Source organism: Durio zibethinus, chromosome 13, assembly GCF_047325235.1.
Source record: "Durio zibethinus cultivar Kanyao isolate XHJ-2024 chromosome 13, ASM4732523v1, whole genome shotgun sequence".
NCBI lineage: Eukaryota > Viridiplantae > Streptophyta > Magnoliopsida > Malvales > Malvaceae > Durio > Durio zibethinus.
In genome coordinates, this window is record NC_143174.1 from 23,513,739 (window position 1) to 23,530,396 (window position 16,658).

The window sequence follows — 16,658 nt, forward strand, 5'->3', positions numbered from 1 at the left end:
CACCAAGACTCAAACTCTAACTGATGCTATTATCAAAGGTCGAGACTCAAACTCTAATCGCACATTGCGGGGAAACTAATGCTATTGTCACAAGTCAAGACTTAAACTTTAGTTGCACATTGCAAGAATAAGGTAATGACCATTTGTCATTATATATACACTTACAGAAAAAAGGATAATGACCACTTAACACCATGTAGGCGTTAAAGCCCGAGAAAAATCTAAACAAATTCTCAATGACATGGGGCAACCAAGTATCAAAAATTGCCCCGGCATATCCACAAGGATTTGACTAATGTTTAGGATAAGTGAGTATGATTTTGAGAATCTATATGATTGTTACATCATCGAAAACCCAGCTTTGTGCTAGTTTTTCTAATATAGAGGGGACTAGGAAGTGTCTCAAATTAAGACAGCAGAAATAAATAAGTGCCATAGTACATTCTCATCAACTATTACATGAAGTCACATTCCAGAATCTGTTTCACCTAATCAAGCGGACATCGTACTCCAACATTAACTGCAGTTAGAAAAGGATGATTATATTTGTGTAATGAAAAATATACTTCAAACATGGTCTCAAATTGCACTTAGGCAGTTAACTGTTCTCTCCCCGACTCCTTTTGGGTACAAATCGCCATAGGTCCACAGCTATATCCACCTCCTTTTTCTTGTGAAACTTGTATAGTTGAGGAACATCAAAACGGAGCTGAACATAAAATGGGGAAGTAGCATGAGAATAAGAAAAGACAAATAAGTGTAAGAAGGCAAATATTTTAAAGAAAAATAGAATAAAAGCAATTTGCCAGTGCAATGAAAGCGAAAAAAGCAGAAGAACATATGCTCAACCCAGACCATGCTTGCAGCTTGTACCCAGCAAGCCATCTAAATAATTTCTTCTGTGAAGGCTTGTTCATAATGACAACATTTTATGGTTCATGAAAAAAATGTCATCAGATTGTGAAGCTTGTTTTACCCACCTCACACAAGACCTCAGCACTGCTAGCATTTAAGTCCCTTAAGGCCGCCCTTTTGACATGCTATAGCAAAGAAAAGAAAATGATCTCAATTCTTAGTCACAGTAAAATCCTTATGCAAGCAGCACAGGCAACTGATGTCTTTGCATGGAAGAAACAGACAACATGAGACAAATGAATGAGAAATTACATTGAGAACAAAAGATGAAAAAATGTTGCTAATTAGCAAGCAAATTCACAGGAACAAAAATAAAAAAAAAAGGATAGTTTTGATGGTATAAACATAAGTACATAATCAATAATCCTACAAAGGTAATTAAGACCAAACAATTACTTTCTCCACAATAAGGTAATTGTTTCTGACATTTTAGGATGGGAGGGAACTATTGACTACTATCAAACACATGAAAAACCTAGGCTAACTAATATGTGAAATACTGGAGAAGGTTGCTAGTCAATGAATAGTTAATTAGCTATATTTTAGCTTAAAATTTACCATTTACACAAAATAAATCAAGGGCAGAGCAAGTAACATTACTTACATCTCTTGTTGAGGTCTTATGCAAGGAATAAACTGCTTCAGAAGCTACCTGGCACATACAATATACGGAGAATATGCCTATTAGATCAAATAAGCTGACAAAGATGGATCAAACATCTTGAGTCTTGACTCTATCACTAGTTTTACCTTCAATGCTACAAATAGAAAATCGATGTCAGCACCCTTCTTTCGAGTTCCAAATGGTGGATTCATCACAACAGTATCAACAATTTGACCTGAAAACGGACTGAGACCATAAGATGACAATACAAATCACAATAACTTAAGATTAAGAAACAGGCAGTAGAGCATTCCATTTTAACGTACATATTGTTTTAAACTTAAATTTTTCCTACATTTTCGCTTGATTAATTCAGCATACAACCATACCTCATATAGTGACCAGAAAGTAACAGATACATTCAATGCTAGTGCATCTCCCATATGAATACATTGAAGTCACAGATGAAACAAGTTGAACAATTTAAAGCCAGTCAGCCATGACCCTATCAATTCTAAGCATGAAAATGACTAGCTATATACTTCCTGTATATTTAATTACACAAAAAATTCCACTATGTGCGAGAGATTCACCATTTCTAGGAAACTAACCTTTGATTACATCTCTTAAAATGAATAACTTTTCCATATCATAATGACTGTAATTTTTTAGGAGAAAAAAATCAATTATAATGCTTATGCTCCAAGTTCTCTGTAGGCACACAGGGATAGAGAGGAAAAGGGAGGGGAAGAAACTGTTACCTCTCCATCCTAGATTACTGATGTCACACTGAACAAAATCTATGTCCAACTGCAGGTTCAATTAAGAAAGAAACGCAAGGAAGGCATCACGAAATGTGTAAATTACTAAGCAAATATTGAAATTAACTAGCAGACATTAAAAGTGAATCTCATAGATAGACAGATAAAGAGAAAAAAGATGTCAGAATTATGTCACTCAGGCCACAAAAAGCTGTAGACCTTACTACATGTAAAAATCAATAAAGAAGAGATCACCTCAAGATTCTCAGCGTTCATTGACGCTATTCCAAGTGATTGAGAATCGATATCAATGCCAATAACCTGCCTATTCCAAGCAACAAAACGCCCACATCGAAAACAAAAGATATGGAAGCAAATATAAATTTTTCTTTTCTTTTCAAAATCAGTTCAAGTTAAGGAATCTATAAAGAAAGGAGAAGAAACAATGAGAAAGAGAAGAGAGGGACAAAAGGGTGAACTTACTCAGCACCCAAGAGAGCAGCAGCAGCACCTAAAGTGCCACACCCACAACCAAAATCTGCCACAACCTTGTTGCTAATATCATCAAATGAATTCTCAGCCTAAAAAAATTAAAAACAAGAAACAATTAAGAAAAGCTCATTAGCATGGAAAATGAAAGAAGCATTTTTTTGTTTTAAAAAAAAATTTAATCTAGATACGGTGTACAGCAAGCGAGAAGCAATATGAGGTCCAGTTGGGTACTGTTCCAGCTCCACCTGCACTAAAAAAAATAGATATTCCACCAGAAACTGATTCAATAATTAATACAATATAAACAAACTCTGGGTTTTTACTTTTTGGGGGGTTAAGGGAGTGAAACAGACAGAAGAGGAAGACCTTTGGGTTTGAGAATTGTTGAAGATGACCTAACAGACATTCCAGTTGCTTCAGCTTCATCTTTTTTTTTTTTTTTTTGGAATCCTTTTAACAAATGCACAGGCAAAAAGAATAGAAGATCCTATTTCTGCTTCTTTTTCTTTCTTTAATAAGCCCTAAGTGCGGGATATACTGGAATTCCTGGTTAGGAAATTACAATACTAGGTTTTCCAGGAATTTTTTTTTTATTTTTCAATACAAAAAGTTCACAATGGTGTTGTCTTTGTTCTTTCCTTTTGGTGATGCAAGTGAATTTAGCTTTTGATTTTTTTATTTTATTTAAAAGCTTTAAATTATAATTAAAAATTATTTAAATTTTTAAATTTTTACATTTTTATATTTTTAAATTTTTAATATTTATTTATATACAATTAAATTTTTATTTAAATAAAAAAATTAACATCATTAATTTTTTATCAATAAAGATAAAATTTCATATAAAATTAATAAAATTAATAAAATTAATAAAATTTTATCATATAATATAATTAGTAATAACAAAAATTAAATAAAATAAATTTTTTCTCAAATTTTTGTAAAAATTTAATTGACTCTAGATTAATTTATTCAATTTGACTACGTAATTAAATTTTATTTAATTAAAATTTTAATTAAATTAAAATAAAATATTAAGACTTAAAAAATGTTTTTTAAAAATTATTTTAATTTATAATACATTTTAAAAAATTATACATTTAATCAAATTAATTAATAAAAAATACATCACTCGCGCTAGCCAATGGTTCAGAAAAAATGAAGCCTCGGCTCCCCTTAGCCGCCCTTTTAAACAAACAAAAAGATAGAGGAAACGCAAAGAGGAAATTTTCCTAGGGTTTCTGCTTTTATTCTTCTTGCTCTCTCTCGCAGGTAATTCGTTTATTTCGAAGACAATTTTCTTCTATTTTCTCTTTCACATGCACTTTTAAATATTAGGGTTACGTTTTGTTCTCACTCAACTTCGATTAAACACATTTATTTTATTATTATTGCTTTAATTTCACTCTTGTTTTATTACTAATAATAATCGAAATCAACTATTAGGAGTTAAAAATGGTTCTATCGGATGATGAAATCAAGAGGTTGTTTCGAATCCGAAAGACGGTATTGCAGATGCTGAAAGACAGGGGTTATTTCGTCGGAGACTTCGAGATTAACATGTCCAAAGAACAATTTATTTCTAAATACGGTGAAAACATGAAAAGAGAGGATCTTGTTATCAATAAAACCAAACGAAATGATAACTCTGATCAGGTATCCCCCAATAATTAGTTCAAGTCATTTCTCAATTGTTTTTGAATGTATGGAAATATGGATTGTTAAGCGTTTGAAAGCTTGTTGTTGCATACGTATTTTGATCTACATTTTTCGCCATATTAATTTATGGTTTTTTATTTTTTTGTGTACTAGATCTATGTTTTCTTTCCTGAGGAAGCCAAGGTTGGTGTCAAGACAATGAAAACTTATACCAATCGCATGAAATCGGAGAATGTTTTCAGGGCTATACTGGTTGTGCAACAGAATTTGACTCCCTTTGCTCGGACTTGTATTAATGAAATTTCTACAAAATTCCACTTGGAGGTTTTCCAGGTCAAATTTCTTGTTTTTATGGTATTCAGGTCCTATTTAAGTCATCATCATGCTTACTGATAGTATTCCTAACGAAGGACTTGAACTAACCAATCTCTCCCAATGGGATGCTTTGTGTATATTCTTCTATGATTGGAAGCTTTGCGGCCAATGATTTTTCTAATTAAATGAAATTCTTGAGCTTATGAATGTGATAGACAAACACTTTACTACTGGTTGGTGTGATAGATTGACTGAATGGCTAGGATCATCTGATGAATACCATTTTCTTGGAAAATTTGGTCTAACATCAGTATATATTTTAGTCCTATTATAGAAATGTGATACTCAAGCATTGTTTTTATAGGTTGTTTTCTTTTTTTTTTAATTGACTTTTTCTACATTTTTTTTTATTTATTTGAGGACTTTATTTCATTAGATGCAATTAAGACTTAAATGTAATAGTTTGATTTTTTTTTTTTAATTCAAGCTGTCTATTTTTATATTTAGTATCTTGAACTGTCTAATTTTTATACATGGATGATTGAATGGTAGTCAAACAAAATAGCAATTAGGCCTTGGTTGGCCTCTAAGATGTCGCTTTTATGAAGTGGTTATGAGGTATCGTAAGTGCAGCTGTTAATGTGTCTTATTTCTGGTACAAAATCAATTCAAATACATGTGAAGATTCACACCTTCCTGTTCTTGAAATATACTTCTGTAAATAGAATACATGCATTTTTATATCTCTTCTTATGATTCTTATTTTGAACTTTGTTGGTTCAGGAAGCGGAGCTCCTCGTCAATGTAAAAGAACATTCTCTTGTTCCTGAGCATCAGGTGCTTACTAATGAGGAGAAAAAGACTTTGCTGCAAAGATATACTGTAAAGGAAACACAGGTCAGTTTTTAGTAACCTTAATTACTATATATTGGTAGATTAAAGTATAGTAAAGTGATTCGCACAAATCATTGTTGAACTATTTGATATTAGTTGTTTTACAGGGTTATACTTTATATAATATGTTCTATGAGCTGATTGGTTAATTATGTATAGAACCACAGTTACATGAATCTTGTTTAGTAGAATCATGGCAACTTCAACTTGGAACATGAGCTACCCTCGTAGGAATGCATGATTTGTTTGCTTGTATATCAGTTGGGTGGCCAAGGGCTCAATATCTGATATACTTGGCCACCCAACTGATATAAGGCTGGGTTTCCGTTGAAGCTTTCTGTGGTAAATGACTGGAGCTTAGTGAAATTAAACCAGTGACCTTGGCAAATTCGGAAAAGCTCTGAGCATGCTTGTGCATGTTAATGATATGTGTGTGGGGGGTTTTGTCAATTGAGATCATTGACATGCTTTCTGCTTTGGTTTACCTGGATGCAATGCCACATTTCTAGGACTAAATTGTTTTAATGACAGCACTACATTAGGCTAGTTAATTCAATAGTCTCTTGATAATTTCAAGATACATGAAGTCTGTGTATGGACAATGTAATTCTTTAGATATTGATTCATAGCAGTTGCCGTTTTAAGGCTACCTTTTGTGTTTATAATGTACACGTGTTGTGGTGGTGCATTTTGCTTAATGAAGAAAGGAAAATGAAAATACATCACTGTGTGAAAAAGACAGCCATTGTTCTTATGCAAGCTTGGGGTGTCATTTTTGTGCATGCATTCCTTTTCATCTCTTTTAAAAATCCCATCATTTTCTGATCATTATGTTTTTGGAATGGATTGAATGCAGCTGCCTCGTATCCAGGTAAGCGATCCAATCGCAAGATACTTTGGGCTGAAGCGTGGACAAGTGGTGAAGATAATTCGGCCTAGCGAGACTGCTGGTCGTTATGTCACCTATCGATATGTTGTTTGAGCATGTTTCTGGTTAAACAGCATTTTTCCTACTTTATTTAGAACTGATAGCAGCATTTAAACCTCAAGCACAACTACTATCAAATTGCCCAGTGGTCTCAAAACCTAATGGATTTTGTAGTTAGGGCATGAAGACAACTATGGTGCTAGTTTGAATGCAGTTCTGGGTTTTGTTCAATATCATCAGTTGTAATATTAATGCATCTCTCTTAGTTATTTCTGCGTTCCAATTCCGGTGTATTTACTGGCCCAAAAACTAAACAAATTCCTGTGTATTCTGTTCTTGTTTCCACCAAAACCAAATGATGATATCACTTCGGAAATGTCTGAAATTCCTTACAAAAATTGTTTTTATTTTTGGGTGACATGAAAGTATTTCGTTATTTCAACCTATTAGCAATCGTCAAATGGGTTCTTCAAGCTTGTAGGTCGGTCAAAAACGAAGGAATAGTTGACTTTTGTGCTTGGTTCACGGCTCTGTTCTTGAAAGTGGCTTGTCTAATGCAATAGATGGAGTACTTTTTGTCTCACAAACGAACAACAACCGATATTTTTATACCATTTGCCACCTGATAACAGATTCAGTTGATTCAAGATGTTATAGTTGATAAGATATGGAATTGGAGCTTCCCCCTTTTTCAGCAATTTCTAAGGCGTAGTCGAGGTGGAGAAGAAAAGCTCTCTAACGATACTGTAACGGTACCATTCTTTTAAAAATGAACCTCAGAGATAGGAGCACACGAAACCAATCTCATGGTCACCTAATAATGTAATCCATCAAAACCATTTAATCATGTAGTCTAAGCTTCAAACGCTTTCTCCTTCACCCTTTCTACCTCGCCAACCAAATGTCAATTACATGGAATTGACAACTTATCAAATGAAGATTATCAGATGTCCTATTTTGTTGAGAGAGAGTCAGCAAGCCATTTACATATGAAAGAAAGTAGCCTTAAACAGAGACAACAATCCAATACAAAGACAGAAACAAGAGGGAGATAACAAACCTATAAACCTGGAAATGTCTTAAATAGTATATCTTGCCTCCTACGAGTCTTTTTTTTTTTTTTCCTCTAAGCACTTATACATATGTCTTCAATGCTTAGAAGCATAGCAAGAAACAGAAAACCAAGTTTTGAGAATAGTAAAAGGCTTTTGACATTGAGATAGTACTCCCTCTTCTGCCTTAGTAGTTACAGCAACACTAAATCGTCTATGAACGATTTTTGCACTTCTCTATAGCCCTCGGGGCTGCATAATACAAAAACATCTGTTAATGATTGCTTGCTCCGGCGTTAACCACCGTCATGTAACCAAAGGAAAAGGATTTTTGACAACCTACAAGTATTATCAAAAAATCTCACACTATTTCAAGGCATCTCATTTCTCAACATTTTTTAACAAGAATTCTATATGCGGATGGAAGTTAAAAACTTCGAAAGGACAGTCATTTTGTATTGTATGACTAGGCAATCAGAAACCATCAAGAACATAGTGGAATTTATTGGTTAAAGCTTTTGACAACTCCACAGAAATCTAAATCCTACTATACCATACCTAGGCCGATAGCCTCTGAACTCTTCATGATCCTCAACCTCTTACAAGAGTCAGTAAACATCCTGCAACAGAGCAGGATACTTAAATTAGTGAAATTTTCTTGCGTCTCTTATATTCTGGAAACATTTACCATTGAAATTGGAACAATTTAGTGAAAACACCTGTACAATGAATGAGAGAACAGTGCTCAGATAAAATCAAAGCCCAGGCACTTCCAATCAATGATTTAAAGCTAACTAAAGATGTTTCCATAGTTACTCTCAAATTTCAATCAATAAATTCCCATGAAAATTTTGACTCAGAATAACTTGATTGATTTTCAATCAGCAATCAGTTTTCCATCATTGGCTATTTAAATAAGTTGAGTTGCAAATCAACTTACTGCCAGGGAACGTCACCGACCAGCATCCAGTCACCATCTTTATCTTCATAGGTGAGTACATACTCAGAGCCATGTAGTAGATCTATTAATCGACTCTCACTCAATCCATCCCAGCTAGAAACTCCATGAGAACCACACTGACCTGAACCGATTGATTACAAACCACAAATTAAACCTTTTAAAACAGGAGTACTCCTGCAGGTGTGCACATGCGACTTCAATTTAATGCATCATTATATCACATGCAGATCCTTTCTAGCACGCATGATTTTCACATAACTAGACAAACTGGTTATTAAAAACAATTTCAATAAATAAAAAGTTAAAAGCACTCATTTTTGCCGCAAAGGTGAGAAGTTTAATCTAAGCTAACATCATTACGACTAAGATGGTAACCAACTGATTGTCAGTATTGTTAGGTAGATTGCAAAGGAAATATCTACAAATCCACGAGCAGTAAGCATTTTGTTCTGTTGTGGCAAAAATAGCACTTTCACTTTTAGACTCAAAGAACCTCTTTTCAATCTCTTTTTTATTTATCAAAATAACCTTAATACCAACTAGTCCATTGTGTAAGACACAATTTCTTGATTCAGGTACTCTGAAACTTCCAAACATACCTTGCCATTCTAACAAGATACATTCAAGATTCCACCTCTGCCCTCTCACCTTCTTTCTCCTCTCTCTTCTCATCAAATTATCAAACGAAACAGCAAGAGAAAGGGTGAAGAAGACAAAGAGAAGGTATTTGCTTTATATTTATCCACAAGGTAAATTTCACTTGCGTGTTTTTTTGCAAACCAATTCCTATTATTGAAACAATCGACAAAATTATGCTGAGTTGGCAACCAAAGAGTTCAGTACATTTGATTTTGAGTGTGCGTAAGTTAGGCATGGGCATGATCATATTTGTGCATAGCCTGAGTAAGGAAGATATGTGTTGCCAATTGAAAAGCACTGAAAAAACGCACAGGATGGTTTTAGACAGGAAAATTACCAATTGTGAAGCAGCTGAACATCTTTTCAAGTGCCGAGTAGAGTTCTTTATAGCTGCCATTGATTTTGAGATCAACTTTCCTTAGGTATGGAGCACCATCCATACTAACTTTGACATACAGACATCCTGCTCCTAACTTGGCTTCTGCATCGTCATCATCCTTTGGGGGATGAGAAGCCATTGTATTCTTCCGGAAAGAGCGAATTGGTGGCCATCCAACTACTTGTGCCCTGCTAAACATGAATAGAAAGATAGAGGATTAAATTTCTTACATTGAAGGCCAAAAGAGAAAAGAATTTGAAATTATGAGACCAAAAAAGCACGGTAGTAACACCTATCTTCTTGTATTAGAACTACATAGGACTGAGGAGACAAGTTTACAATACAAGTATATCAGCAGGTAAAAGGCAACTTGAAGAAGTTCAATTTGTAAGCAAATCATAAGGAATGAAAATATGAAGCAACTAAAATGTTGATAGAGAAGAAAAAATATTCCTTCTTGATAGTTACAACACCATTTAATTGTACTACGGATAAAAATTTTCAAAACTTGGCTACAGCTTTTAGATCGTCAAACAACAAATTCTTCGTAATTCACAAGTTTTTCTGCCTAATTCACAGCTTTACCCGGTAATCACATATTTCATTTTTTTGTACTGTTTTTTCACCTTTCCACCAACCAAAAAGACGTTTAAAAACCCAATCAATAAATTAAAAAAATAAAAATAAATAAAATAAGGGGAGAAAGAAAAAAAGTCAAAAACCTTCCACCAACATAATTTAATTTCTCCTCCCACAAATACAAGGAAATGGAGTAGTAAGTTTACTTTGAAGCAGGAGCAATATTCCCAGTCCCATGACCACTACCACCAGCAACCTGAGGTTTCTTCTCTTGAACCAACACTGGCTTCGTAGCTGCTCCATCCTTCAAAACTAGACTACCCAAACCTGAGTCGGACCCGGAAAGACCATTTCCTCCATTATTACCGCCACTTCGAGGAGAAAACAACCCTTCAGATCCTCCTCCACTCCCACCAGAAAAAACCCATTTCCCGCCGCCATCGAGTGCGTCAGAAAAAACCCTTTTTGCCCCTGACACAAAACTCTTCAGTGAAAGCACGTTATGGTCATGATCCTCGCTCTCTGGTGACTCAGACCCTGGTAACCCGAGTCTCAGCTCAGTAGCTTTTAAGTGTAAACCATTCTTTTTATTATTACTATCAGAGCTTTCCATTGAAAGAAGCTGTTGCACTGACAATCCTATGTAATCATGCTCTATGGGCTTAGACATCAGAAAGAAAACATCTAGAAATAAAAGAAGAGATCAACCACAAAATAAACAACGGAAACAAGCTTTTTTTAAGAGTGAAACTGAGAGAAAGATAGGAGGTTTGATCATGAAGCAAAGAAAAAGAAGCTTCTTTTAAGCTTTTGGCCCTTGCGTACTCTCTTTTGTTCCTGTATAATAACACACAAAAAAAAAAAAAAAATCTCTATCTTTGCTCTCAACACTGTAATAAGATTTTCTATTTTTGAGAGAAAAGATGTAAGCTTTTAAAATTTATATAAAACGGCTTTTTTTGTGGGGAACCACTTCCGACAATGTAACAGAAAGCCTCCTTCCGGGGCAAACTTTCCGATAATGACCTTTTTTTGAAAAAAAAAGTAAGCTAATGAAAATGCACCGTGTGTGCTAACGTCCACTGTCACGGGTTAAGGGGTTTAGCTAAAGTGCGCCCCTGTTTCAGACAGCGTTTGGATGAGGGAAACGAAAGAAAAAAACTGCATGGAATCAAAGAAAAGGAAAGGACGAGAGCTGTTTGCTTTTCTGTGAAGCCTTACTCTTTAAACGGCCAAAACTGCTCAGATCTTTAAGTGAAAAATAAATAAATATAAAATCCTAGCTTTCTGTCTGATTTGATGTCTGGATCGCAGGAAAAAAAAAAAAAAAAGAGCTAGGAAGTGAGAGGGAAAGAGGCTGAAATGAAAGAGAAAATCGGCAGTTTGAGGGTGTTGGTGGTAGGAAAGTGGCAGAGAAGTAACTCTATTCAAAAATATTTTGTGTTTTTTTTTTTTTTTTTTTTTTTTTTCTTTATATGTCTCAGATTTCTTTGGATTTTTCACTAAAACAAAAAATAATAATAATAATATAAACAATAGAAAAAAGTAAAGTTTTCATTGGTTGAAGTTTGCACATTTAAAAGAAACTCCACTCAAGCATTAGGTTGTTGGGGTACAAGATCGCCGTCCATCATCCCGTGTAAACCGGTAATTGGTAAATTGTTAAAACTTACAGGCGGTAAACAAAACCTCATTCATAAAAAAATTTATTTATAGTTGAATTTTGTAAAAATTAATAAAAATCTTTTTTGGACTAACACTGTTATAGCAATGATGTTGTTTCAATAAAAAAAATTAGCTAATCCTAATCCCCACAAACACCATCAAATTAAGTAATTTGGCCTTTGCACTTGCTTCAGTTATCAAATAACCACAACGGATTAAAAACTTATAAACATTGTTAAGTATGTTAATTGTGATTAATGATGGTGTCGAGAATTGTTTTGTGGACTGCTGGAGTAGGGTCCGGAACCACATCACTTGTCATTTGTCTTTCTCTTATATACTTGCCTTTTTTTTATTATTATTATTGGTTTGTAATTCGACTTTCTTCAATTTCCACCGAGTGCAGAGGTGGATAGTAATTATATATCTTATTATTTGTGTATTTATATTATATAAAGTATTAAAATTTATATATTGATATTATATTTTATTTAAAAATTATGTATTATAATTCATGTTAATACGAATATATAAAATATATTTTTTTATTTTATTAAATTCATATATAATTATTATTAAAATTTTAAATTAAATTTTTATTTTATTTTTTATTTATATAATATTATATCATATTACTATATCATATTTATATTGTCAAATCTACTCAGCCCGTCTCTCAAAAATTTTAAATCTTATGGCGTTCATATTATAATAAAATTAAATATTTTTTCAAATTAAAATTATTAATTTTATTTATTTTTATATGATTTCATAATTTAATTTTATTTATTATAGTTTAAGATGCATTAAAATCATATTAGTATTTATCTATTTGTTATATCAATCAATCATTACTTATAAATATTCTTTAAAGTCTCCAATCAAAAACCAAACATACTTTTTCTTTATTTTTTTAGTTGATTACAATTCCTCTCATATAATTCTTCATTTTTAATTTTACCTTAAATTTATTTTTTTCTCTTGCTATCATGAAAATTTTTTCAACACAAAAGTCATATTGAAACCAAGGCACCTCACTTCTAATCTCAAAGTTTCAAAAAAATTTTATTGATATATTTTATTTTCTTGTTTTAACAAAAATATATATCAATTAACAGTAGATTTATTTATACATTTTTAAAAGAAAATCGATTACAATTTTAAATAAAATTATTTATTCAATGTATTATGTTTCTTTATACATTGATTTATTAAGCAATAAAATTTATACATTTTGTTATTATATTACTTACATATATATATAATATATATTAATAATATAATAAAAAAATTATTTAAATTTTAATATAATATTAATTGACTCCTCAAAATCAAATACTCAACTATCAAAATCCGCTGTTGCATTTAATAATCATAGTACAAACCACCTAAAATCAAACTACTAAAAATATGAAGATGCAAGATTTACACTGAAAAGCAAAACAGGATCTTTAACCAATGTTCAACGCCAAAAAGTGAAAATGGTTGTCATAATCGGACCAAGGACTTTCTGGTAAGGGATAGGGGACAAGATGAATCTTTAAAGCAGGACCGTTCGACCCCATGCAGGATTTGATTAAACAGATGGGGAGGAATCACAAACATATTTTAGTCTCGAATAGACCATCATACCCTGTAAGAATCATAACAGCAGCTGCACGTATCAGACACACGAGCTTTTATATATCAGGAACGCCATTAACCATGGAACCCCACCACCATATGTCACAGATTACTACACCTCCAAGCTGCTTCCTGCTGCTGAAAATTATCAAAGATGAGCAAGTTCAATATCGCCACAAGAATCTCATTCCAATTATAGAATAGTTTGGCCAACTTTGATTAACATTCATTCTAGCTAGGCAAATTGTGATTCTAGTTAAGAGATGAACTGATCAGCCCTGAAAGGTGGCAGAAAAAGATTTGGAATACAAAACTAATTGGATCTGTAGAATTGCTTCCAATTCCATGAACCGTGAAATGTGATCAAGCAAAATTTGAGTGTGGAACATCCTTGGGAAATGAGGCAGAAGTGCCCTTCATCCAAGAATTGTCACATTCAATGGCCCTTCATACTAAAAACAGTGGGTCTTTTGAGAACAATAGTTCGAGCTTCGCATCCTAGAACCGCTAGGTAGTGGGAATACAACAAAAGCCTGCAGGTTTTTTATTGTACTCCCACTAGTTTTCTATCAAGGGCCCCCATGCATCATCTGAATTATTGAAGAGTGAAGGGGCTTGAATCCTACTTCATCATGTAACAACAATCAGTACATAAATTGAATAAGGCTTTCTTTGTGATTGAAAACTTATTGATAGCTGTTTTCCAAGACTGTAAATATCCAAGCATCATCCGAATCATTTTGGGGACATAGAGGCATCTGCATTGGTTTATTGAAGATTCAAGCAATGGCTGACAGTTGTCTTAGAGAAGAGGATCGTGGAATTATGGCTCTTTTGCTACTTTTATAATAAAAGTTAATAGAGCAAAACCCTTTTAATTTAAAAGCAGGAAAAGAAGGCTTTTTGATACTGCAGCCAGAATTGAGGGAAAATACAAGTATATGACCAAAAAGACATGCCAGTGCACTGCCCGCTTTCATGGAGAAATCATGAAATAATAATTGGCGGTGCGAGTAGAATCATACTGGCTACTGCTGGCTATATGACAAAATTGCAGTAATAATTCAGCATAAAAGTTCAACTGTAAAATAAATACATAGCAAAAGCTTTGATGAGTTGTCGAAACATTCAGAGGTAAATCTTTCAGATTTACATTATTGAGATTTGTATGGATTGCTTCAATCTCTTCTACATAGGGCTACTATTTTTCAATCAATTGTTGCTGCTATTCAAGCTCGTTTCTACTCTGTTTCAACTCTGAATGAAATATTTTAATTACCAGTCATCCTAGTTGAGTAATTCATTGCTGTGAAAAAGTTAATTTGAAGCACGCAAACGTGTCCTATCAGGCCCTGTTCATATATATGCAATCAAATTATTAATAGGAAAAAAAAAAAGAAAAGAAAGAAAGTTCTGCATCTTCTAAATACTGTACTTTTTTCCTTGCTTCCTTATGATGTCTGGCTCCATTTCATGGCACCAGAATCAGAAATTCAAGTAATTTTATGATCACAATCAAGAAATATAAAATCTGTTGGTTCAGAAATGACCAGAGTTTGACATCAAACGAGACCTTTCCTTTGATATGCAAAGGTTTCAAGTTCACTGATGCTTAAAATGTCAACTCATTTCTCTCCTCTTTGCGCTAAACAACAGCAACCAACAACAACAATGGGATTTCAACTTGATTATTTAGAAGCTATAATCAAAAGTCTTAAGGTTGGAACCGTGTTTGTTTGATTGTTGCATTTAAATACATTATATAGTTCTGATGAGGTACAGACAGGAAAATCTGTAATGATCATATTTAAAATGATAGAAGAAATTAAGATCAAAATTGGGTTGACATTTGAACTGCAAAATATATGATATGACACTGGAACAATACTATAATGTCAAAATTCAGAATCAATGAGATGTTGGGATGTGCACATCAGCACATCTCACATTTGGACAAGGACCTTGCCGGCCAACGCCCCGGGGCCTGAACCAGTGCGCGCACTGTGACACATATGCTGATAAGGATGGAAGTATCATGTCATATTTTGGACAGACTAAATTGAGAGGGGAAGAGGAAAACTATAGTTGCATTGCCACAAAGGGAAGCCTTTTTCAATTTGCAGTTTTAAGACCAAGGCTTGGTAATAAATTGATAACCTTTTTAGTGGAAGTTATAGTTGGAATCCTTCTTGGTGAAATAGGTGAGAGGGTGATGTGACATGAGTAGCCATGAGGATTATGGAAAATCAATCTTCAATATTCTGAATTCTTATGATGAGATCCACGATAGTGTAGAACTCTACATATATTGGAAGACTTTGAGCAGCTAATTGCTCTGGAGATGCTGGCTTTTGGCAAGTGGTTGGCATTGAAAAACATGGTGGGAAGTCACAATCTATTTTGCCCAAAAGGAATTGTCATTTGGACTTTGGCTCATGAATGACTTAATGCTTGACATGGTAGCAGAGTAATGTACAAGAAAAAAAAAAAGGCAAATATCCCTAGAAACACAGCAAGTTGTGAAGGGATCTTCAAAAAAACAAAAAGCATGCAGTAACTGCAATTTTCAATATGCAAAGAAATGATAAAGATCGTCAATCAACTGCCCTTAAAATTGCCAATTACTGAAAGATACCTGATGCTTGACAAGGTAAAGCAGAACATTACTAATTTCCAAGAAAGTGAAGACAAATATCTGTTGAAAACACATAAATGAAACCGTAAAGGTGTCCTGAAACAATCCAAGAGAGTACTAAAAGAACAAAAAGCTTGCAATAACAGCAATCCAACTTTCTCAATAGCCAAACAATTATCAAAGAATCTCAATCAGATGCCAATATTGACAGCGGGAATGCAGTGTAAATTTTTAATATTTTCCCTGATGGTTGGTAGCTATGGATGTCTCACGTTAATTCCTTTTTTTTTTCTTTTTTTGCACAAAGGGAGGATAATTTTAGCACCGATAAAATCTATAGCCATCAAAACAAAATTTTAATACGGATCTTTGGCAACCGCAGTCTCGTCTCAACCTGAACAATGCACCATTGGCCTGACCCCTGATGAACTTATTTCGAATAGAAAATGGCATTAAAAAAAAAAGGTGGCAAATTCTGCGATAAAGAGCATGGCCCAATAATGTGGGCTGAATTTGGAGAAAGTGGTGTCTACATGGTCCGTTACAGTGACAATTTT

At 33.6% G+C, this 16,658-nt stretch overlaps 3 protein-coding genes across 4 annotated transcripts; 1 reads left to right on the forward strand and 2 right to left on the reverse strand.

Annotated features, from left to right (window-relative positions):
* Positions 1 to 293: 293 nt before the first annotated feature.
* LOC111303188 (S-adenosyl-L-methionine-dependent methyltransferases superfamily protein) lies at positions 294 to 3,340 on the reverse strand. The gene is given in 10 exon segments (XM_089742141.1): positions 294 to 615; positions 617 to 709; positions 981 to 1,040; positions 1,520 to 1,567; positions 1,666 to 1,754; positions 2,281 to 2,329; positions 2,536 to 2,605; positions 2,764 to 2,861; positions 2,961 to 3,017; positions 3,139 to 3,340. Coding segments are annotated over 10 exon segments (660 nt in total). The 5' UTR covers positions 3,199 to 3,340; the 3' UTR covers positions 294 to 579.
* A 557-nt stretch (positions 3,341 to 3,897) lies between these two features.
* LOC111303191 (DNA-directed RNA polymerases II and IV subunit 5A) lies at positions 3,898 to 6,851 on the forward strand. Its single transcript, XM_022899283.2, has 5 exons — positions 3,898 to 4,044; positions 4,219 to 4,428; positions 4,585 to 4,764; positions 5,530 to 5,643; positions 6,497 to 6,851. The coding sequence occupies exons 2-5, from the start codon at positions 4,228 to 4,230 to the stop codon at positions 6,620 to 6,622; spliced, it is 621 nt and encodes a 206-aa protein (XP_022755018.1). The 5' UTR covers positions 3,898 to 4,044; positions 4,219 to 4,227; the 3' UTR covers positions 6,623 to 6,851.
* Positions 6,852 to 7,523: 672 nt separating this feature from the next.
* On the reverse strand, positions 7,524 to 11,586 carry LOC111303190 (auxin-responsive protein IAA27-like). Of its 2 annotated transcripts, none has more exons than XM_022899282.2 (5): positions 10,385 to 11,586; positions 9,558 to 9,787; positions 8,561 to 8,702; positions 8,179 to 8,240; positions 7,524 to 7,872 (listed from the first exon to the last, which is right to left on the reverse strand). In XM_022899282.2, the coding sequence occupies exons 1-5, from the start codon at positions 10,846 to 10,848 to the stop codon at positions 7,835 to 7,837; spliced, it is 936 nt and encodes a 311-aa protein (XP_022755017.2). In that variant the 5' UTR covers positions 10,849 to 11,586; the 3' UTR covers positions 7,524 to 7,834. The 2 variants fall into 2 exon arrangements, with proteins under 2 accessions (XP_022755017.2, XP_089598268.1); XM_089742142.1 differs by having other exon boundaries at positions 7,672 to 7,872; positions 8,169 to 8,240; positions 10,385 to 11,397.
* Positions 11,587 to 16,658: the final 5,072 nt, after the last annotated feature.

Bases quoted from the DNA above. Each gene is read 5' to 3' on its own strand.
- LOC111303190 (XM_089742142.1), bottom strand. From the start codon at position 10,848: ATGTCTAAGCCCATAGAGCATGATTACATAGGATTGTCAGTGCAACAG. The intron at 9,788-10,384 runs GTAAACTTACTA...CATGTTTAGCAG, and splicing joins AATATTGCTCCTGCTTCAAA to GGCACAAGTAGTTGGATGGC. The intron at 8,703-9,557 runs GTAATTTTCCTG...CAATCGGTTCAG, and splicing joins GTTCAGCTGCTTCACAATTG to GTCAGTGTGGTTCTCATGGA.
- LOC111303191 (XM_022899283.2), top strand. From the start codon at position 4,228: ATGGTTCTATCGGATGATGAAATCAAGAGGTTGTTTCGAATCCGAAAG. The intron at 4,429-4,584 runs GTATCCCCCAAT...TTTGTGTACTAG, and splicing joins GAAATGATAACTCTGATCAG to ATCTATGTTTTCTTTCCTGA. The intron at 5,644-6,496 runs GTCAGTTTTTAG...GATTGAATGCAG, and splicing joins ATACTGTAAAGGAAACACAG to CTGCCTCGTATCCAGGTAAG.